The sequence below is a fragment of the Micromesistius poutassou genome (assembly GCF_964030765.1).
Source record: "Micromesistius poutassou genome assembly, chromosome: 14".
NCBI lineage: Eukaryota > Metazoa > Chordata > Actinopteri > Gadiformes > Gadidae > Micromesistius > Micromesistius poutassou.
The window spans coordinates 305,154-312,653 of record NC_140284.1 but is presented as its reverse complement, the minus strand read 5'-3'; the positions used below and the strand labels follow the sequence as shown (position 1 = coordinate 312,653).

The following is a 7,500-nucleotide window of genomic DNA, read 5'->3' as shown; positions in this document are numbered from 1 at the left end:
TGTGTATCTCTGTGTGTCTGTCTGTCTGTGTGTCTGTCTGTCTGTCTTGCAGTAATTAGTAGCATTATGTTCATTATGTTCTCCGCTTCTCCCTTCACTCCAGACCTCAATGAGGAGGCTCCGGTGGTTCCCGTGGCAACAAACCCGTTGGCCGAGCGCCTAAAACAAGGAGCAGGTAAAACTCAGAACTAGAACTATCAACATGAAGCTTTAGCTGCTGGGTGAAACCAAAAAGATAATGTCATAAGAACACAAACTATTGGCAACATCCGTGTGTTTTTGAAGCATCCTTATTCATTCAAATCAATTATTATCATCCCTTCAAGTCCCTTCACTGCAGAGGGCTCCTGATGACTGCCATGGTAAAGCATTCTCTCTGAGCCCTTCTGGAATGTTCCCCCTTGCATCTTTCAACGTTAGGCCTGTCATGTGCCTTGGAAAATGTGTGTGTGTGTGTGTGTGTGTGTGTGTGTACGTCAGCGTGCTTGCGTGTTGGTCTCTTGAGTGAGTGGTTACGTAGCAGAATGAGCCCATCTGTTTTAACATAACTTAACATAATGAATGGCAGTAATGTCTTCTGTTAAACATGTTGCTGCTGAGTTCTGTTCATTACCGTATGGACAGCCTTGAGTCACGAAGCATGTTCCGGACTTCAATAAAATGTTTTTTGCATGAATAGGCCGCTTGCAGCCTCATGGAACATCTCTGTGAATGACTATACCGTTAATAACATTAACACTGTTCATTTACATAAAGACCTGAAAACAAACTGCCACCATGACAAAGCATAACCGCCACCAACGCACCATAACTTGATATAGTTGAACTGTTTGTTGTTTTCCCAGCATGCAATGTGCTCTACATCAACTCAGTAGACATGGAGTCTCTGACAGGCCCTCAGGCCGTTGCCAAGGCGATATCTGAGACACTTGCTGCTGGCACGGCCCCGACCGCCACAGTGGTGCACTTCAAGGTGTCAGCGCAGGGCATCACTCTGACCGACAACCAGAGGAAGTACGTCTGTCTGTCTGTCTGTCTGTCTGTCTGTGTATAGAGAGGAAGTACGTTAGAAACATACGTGGTGAAGGCAGCCCACAACGGTCCTCCGGTCCGCCGGCCGTACGTTAAGCCTTACCGTCAGCCCACAACGGTCCTCCGGTCCGCCGGCCGTACGTTAAGCCTTACCGTCAGCCCACGGAACGGTCCTCCGGTCCGCCGGCCGTACGTTAAGCCTTACCGTCAGCCCACAGAACGGTCCTCCGGTCCGCCGGCCGTACGTTAAGCCTTACCGTCAGCCCACAACGGTCCTCCGGTCCGCCGGCCGTACGTTAAGCCTTACCGTCAGCCCACAACGGTCCTCCGGTCCGCCGGCCGTACGTTAAGCCTTACCGTCAGCCCACGGAACGGTCCTCCGGTCCGCCGGCCGTACGTTAAGCCTTACCGTTATTCCACAGAACTTTTACCATCCGAAATATTGGATAAAACCACTTGTAGTCGTTCCAATTTTCTTCTGCATATGTTCATATCCAATAATATTTCCAATAAGACATAACAAAAGCCATGATTTAACATTAGTTATTAAACTAAATTTGACATTTCTTCCCCAGGCTATTCTTCCGACGTCACTACCCGACCAACAGCGTTACGTTCTGTGACATCGACCCACAGGACAGGAAGTGAGTGCTTCAGCCTTCCCTCACAGCACATTAAAACAGGTTCTTCTGTCCGTCTCCACATTATGAATGACGTGTGTTCCGTGTCTCGCTAGGTGGAACAAATCAGAAGGAGGCACAGCAAAGTAAGTGGATTACAATAAATAACCAATGGTACGTCGTGAGATTAAAAACAACCGGTGACGCAAGACACAGTGACGATATCTGCGTACACGCACACAGAAAAACAAAATAGACACACACACACACACACATGCACAAATAAACTCTAAGGTCTATGTGGGCATTTCACCTCACAGACAGCTGGCCACCTCAGACAAGTCATAAAAGAGGAGCTATTTGTGGACTTTATTGGGTAGGAGTGTTGGAGATAGATAAACCACAGATGACTGGGCAGAAAGTGGTTTCTTCCAAAGGTTTCTTACTTTCCCAGACTGGGTTTTGTTTTTCATGATGTCATTGACACCTGAAGAGTGTCCTGTAGCATGACGCCCCTCGGGGCTGGACCTGTGACCCGTCAGGCCTTCACCGTCACAGCCCAGCCCTCGGGGCTGGACCTGTGACCCGTCAGGCCTTCAACGTCACAGCCCAGCCCTCGGGGCTGGACCTGTGACCCGTCAGGCCTTCACCGTCACAGCCCAGCCCTCGGGGCTGGACCTGTGACCCGTCAGGCCTTCACCGTCACAGCCCAGCCCTCGGGGCTGGGCTGTGACCCGTCAGGCCTTCACCGTCACAGCCCAGCCCTCGGGGCTGGACCTGTGACCCGTCAGGCCTTCACCGTCACAGCCCAGCCCTCGGGGCTGGACCTGTGACCCGTCAGGCCTTCACCGTCACAGCCCAGCCCTCGGGGCTGGACCTGTGACCCGTCAGGCCTTCACCGTCACAGCCCAGCCCTCGGGGCTGGACCTGTGACCCGTCAGGCCTTCACCGTCACAGCCCAGCCCTCGGGGCTGGACCTGTGACCCGTCAGGCCTTCACCGTCACAGCCCAGCCCTCGGTGACGCAGTAGGCAGGCTACAGGTGCCCAGAACCTTTGGGCTGGGAGTTGAACAGCAACCTGACCCCTGACCCCTGACCCCTGACCCCTGTGCCCTCTCCTCTCCTCCAGGCTGTTTGGCTTCGTGGCCCGGAAGCAGGGCAGCACGACGGACAACGTCAGCCACCTGTTCGCTGAGACGGACCCGGATCAGCCCGCCAACGCCATCGTCAACTTCGTGCTGAAGATGATCGCCGCGCAGAAGCGATGAAGGCGGCGAGGTTACGACCCCTGGCGCCTTTCCTTCACCCTTTGGTTGTTTGGTTCTCTTGGTCTTTCTTTAAAGAACACTTCTGTTTGAATCTGGACTCCGGACCTTCAACGTTTGTGTCTGCTTTCTTTCTTTTTTTTCCCTTTTTTTTTTTTTCTCTTTCTTACTTTTGTGTTACGTTAAGGCTGATGTGTGAGTCTGCGCACGTTGCCCTGATTGTGTGTGGAGCACAGTGTGCGCTGGACTGTCGAGCAGACAACAGTTTGATTCTTCGTTCTCTTGAGAACCTCTACAGGTTGTGTGTGTGTTTGTCTGTGCGTGCGCGTCTGTGTGTGTTTGTGTGCGCGTCTGTGTGTGCTTGTGTGTGAGTGTGTGTGTGTGTGTGTTTGTGTGCGTGTGTGTGAGTGTGTGTGTGTGTGTGTGTGTGTTTGTGTGCGTGAGTGTGTTTGTGTGCGTGTGTGTGTTTGTGTGCGTGCGCGTGTGTGTGTGAGTGAGTGTGTTTGTGTGCGTGTGTGTGTTTGTGTGCGCGTGTGTGCGTGTGTGTGTTTGTGCGCGTGTGTGTTTGTGTGCGCGTGTGTGCGTGTGTGAGTGAGTGTGTTTGTGTGCGTGTGTGTGTTTGTGTGCGCGTGTGTGTGTGTGTGTGTTTGTGTGCGTGTGTGTGCGTGTGTGTGTTTGTGCGCGTGTGTGTTTGTGTGCGCGTGTGTGCGTGTGTGAGTGAGTGTGTTTGTGTGAGTGTGTGTGTTTGTGTGCGTGTGCTTTTCTTCTTGAGTGGACCTCAGAATGGAACAGAGGAAGTGCAGAATGGGGGTGTGGCTGAAAGTGAGGGGTTGGGGGGGACTGTTCTGTCCTCCTGTTGCCGGGGGCGATACATGATCAGGAAGAGGAAATGACATCACGTGAACAGATGTTTTGCGGCGATTGTTTTAGGGTGATACATTTTTTTGTTTTTTGGGTAAATGTCAAGTTGGGTGAAGTGAGGGTGGATTCCTAATCTATCAGGCTTTCGACTGGTCAACCAAAGATTAAAAAGAAAAAGAAAGCAGGTTGAATATAGTGTTCCACTGTTCCAGGGTTGGAAAACATCCTTTTGTATAAAAAAAGACAAAATATGGCTGCTTAATCAAATTTACTGAACTGTTTATTTTTGTCTGTGTAGCGATACAGTAGGTCAACCTAGTTTGAAAAGAAGAAAAAAAAGAAAGAAAAATATGCACCTTTGCCTCCTGCAAACAATGTTTAAGGACGCTTTTGCATAAGGCGAGGTCATGTACATATTCTCCACAGCTTCCCCACTAGTTCTGTATTAGATGCCTTATGGTGCCTGACCTTTTTTTTTTTTTAAAAACAAAGAGCTTTGTAAAGAAAATAAGACTATAAAAAACAAACAGATCTCTTATATATGCAACTAAACGGAATGAGGATTTCCCGAAGTTATTTCTATATAGCCACGTAGCGTTGCTAGGTTAGCGTATGTTCTGTCCACCAACGCAAATAATCCGCTCAACCGTAGTCCTTATTTTGCCGTTTGTTCTTGTTTTCCGTACTTGTATTCATGTAAATGATCACGAGAATGTCATCCGATCATCGTGTCCCAGCAACTCTCGATCGCTTTGATTGGCGAAGTATTGACGAAAACTACGAAAATATCCTCAACGGCGCCAATCTTTACGCTCGCCACTCCATCCCCGTCTGCACGGCAGCACACAGCCACACTGTCCAGCGTTAGAAGGGCTAAAGGGTCTTTGAGACGCCAATCTTCACGTTAAAGGCTTGCACTAGTATCGCACTCTACATTTTCATTTTCCGAGAAAAAAAATCGAATAAAATATACACAAATAGGAAGAAGCTATTATCACTGTGCATCTGACTTTAAAACAGTTAACTCTCACCTCCTACCCGGAAGTAAGCTATACATATAAATATACGTATTAAAAGCTATATAAAACTTTCAAATGTTGACTAAAAGTATTTATTTTTTTTGCTATGTTGCTCTATGTTAACCTGTATACATGTATTATATAGTATGCATTTAGATTACTGAAAGCAAGGAAAAAAATATCTTTATTTTGGCTAAAAATCACAACTTTAAACTGCCTTGAAATATATATGATGTAAAGTGTGTGCATTTTAAAGAGTGTCACTGTTTGTTTTGAATATGTTTTTTCACAGCGTTATGATATTATGCTTACTTTGTTTTCACCGTCAACAAAGCTTCTTTGACAGGAGATGAGTGCTTTGTATAAAAGTTTGTTTTGAAAATCGTTTTGTGACGCCAATACACATTTGAATCCAACTTCAACCGAGTTTTACAAAATACGCAATCTAAAGTAAGCACTTAAATGTTGACATTTCTATTCGTATTCGCAGAACACAACATCAAAATATCATCTGAGATTGCATGGTGTTCATTGCATGTGTAGAAGATGAAACGATGCTTTCCTTCTGCACATCTGCCCGTCCTAAGTATTGGGTGCAGAAGATAAGGGCCGTTTATCTTACTGTGCCACTTCTGCCCTCGTGTGGTTAAAAAGGGCCATTACAAAATATCCTGTCTCATTCGGATACAGTGTTTTAACTGTGATTCAGTCCATTTTATTTCTAACTTGCAAATCACTTTTTATTTTTGTATCTTATTTCAGTCCCAGGAAGGTTAAGACATCATGGACTGTGTTTGACTGCTTTATTAATACAAGTTGGAAGCATGGCATAGCTACTGAGATATGGCCTAAAATCGAAAGGCCTATCTTAAACAGAAAAATAAAGAATATTAAAATAAATATTAAAATGAAAACACAAAATGAACAAACAAAGCACTTATGGGGCGCATTTTCTTTTTAATATGACTACAATGTTTAATATGTCCTAAGCTAGAGGCTGCATGCTAATATAAAGCTACGTGGCACTAGTCTCTACTTCCTTGTGTTCTTCAAAATAAAAGCTACCATGTATAGCAGGATTTTGGTTTGAAGTGTCACTTGTCTAGTCTACATTTCTGTGGCAAGACAAGGCCCAGATAGATGTAAGATGAGTCTACGTATCTTCAGAACAACAAAAAGACTCTCTCTGCCACAATTGAATGTTTGCGTTTGTCTTTTATTTTCTTTCTTTTGTTTTAACTTTTTGCCAAGAAGGAAACTCCAGTAGTGTCTGGACTACGAATGTGTGTAAATGAGCTACGATGCCTGTACAGAGCAGTGTATTTTTTTGGTTTGCTATATTGTATGGCTTTTACTATTTCTGAAAAAAAGAAATAAAAAACACATTAAAAAGCAATACAAATCACAACAAACACCGGCAGGAACTGAACTCTTTTCTTTCTAAACGCCTCCAGAGCGGTTGAACTGAACTCTTCTCTTTCTAAACTCCTCCAGAGCGGTTGAACTGAACTCTTCTCTTTCTAAACGCCTCCTCAGGGGTCTGGAGTCTTAAAAGACAGTTTTTTATCTAAACATGATGTTTAACTTTGCATCTAAAAGCAAACATATCAACTCTTTGCTTGCAATCATTCAGTCTTCACTATACATACTGTATAGTATTTGCGTAGATATCCAACACATGTCTACGAATTGGACAATGACCAAGCCTAACTTTGTACAAGAACTATTGCTATTTAACATTAAACATTCAACCCAGGGCTCAATGAGAATGTTTAATGCGTCCTAATAAGGCTGCATAGTATGAGGTTAACCAGCACTGTGTACCTTTCTCCATTAGCAGCCAGCTGCTTGAGTTGTAGCATATATAGCTATATGCAGGGTTAGGACAAGACCATAATACAATTACCATTGGGCTAGAGGAAATACAGCAAGCTGAAGTTGTGGAGCTGAAGTCTTTATTTGTATCTACAGTAGGCCTGCAGTGTTCAGAGTAAATGTAAGCTTTATGTTTGTTTATCTATGTGGCACATATGACCGATGCAACATATGTTGTGCTCTATATTCAATCATGCCATTTAGCTATGGAAATAACAAACAAAATCATAGTCAACAATTCCAAGTTAAAGACACAGGGGGAGGTCTGTAGTGAGTCTCACACACACACACACACACACGCACGCACGCACGCACGCACGCACGCACGCACGCACGCACGCACGCACGCACGCACGCACGCACACACACACACACACACAGTTGCTCAGTTTAACATGCAATATTACATTCGGCCACTTGATGCCAGTGTTTTCCTTCGGCAGAGAGGAAGTGACGAGTGGCAGTAATTCAGTTATTTGGAGGCATGAAATGAATACATCAACATTTGAAATGTGCTGTATGTAAAATGGTAGTACATTTATAATAGTAGTAGAATAGTATACCAGTATTCCTTTTACATTTACTGCTCATTAATATATGACATTTACTTTTCTATCTCCATGACGACTTCATATTAACGAGACAGGATGAGGGGGGGGATATTGTACTTTTATTTTTAACGGTATTAAAAAAAAACTAAATGATAAAACATATTTCCCCTAGCGGATGGGGAAATCCAACCAAACCTGAACCTTCACATGCAGTGATTCACCCTGCATGGTGAAGAGGATTACTCTCTCACTCTCTCTCACTCTCTCTCTCTGTCCC

The 7,500-nt window shown here is 45.1% G+C and overlaps 1 protein-coding gene across 5 annotated transcripts in view; it reads left to right on the top strand.

Annotated features, from left to right (window-relative positions):
* Positions 1 to 6,209, top strand: part of LOC311358579 (tensin-1-like) — a 41,137-nt gene extending 34,928 nt beyond the window's left edge. For 4 of the 5 annotated variants that reach the window (XM_084478665.1, XM_084478664.1, XM_084478662.1 and 1 more), the window contains 6 exons: positions 104 to 175; positions 327 to 362; positions 846 to 1,014; positions 1,608 to 1,676; positions 1,769 to 1,798; positions 2,782 to 6,209. In XM_084478665.1, coding sequence (XP_084334791.1) covers positions 104 to 175; positions 327 to 362; positions 846 to 1,014; positions 1,608 to 1,676; positions 1,769 to 1,798; positions 2,782 to 2,920 — 515 coding nt within the window. In that variant the 3' untranslated portion in view covers positions 2,921 to 6,209. The remainder of the gene's footprint in view (positions 1 to 103; positions 176 to 326; positions 363 to 845; positions 1,015 to 1,607; positions 1,677 to 1,768; positions 1,799 to 2,781) is intronic. The other variant, XM_084478663.1, reaches the window with a different exon arrangement.
* Positions 6,210 to 7,500: the final 1,291 nt, after the last annotated feature.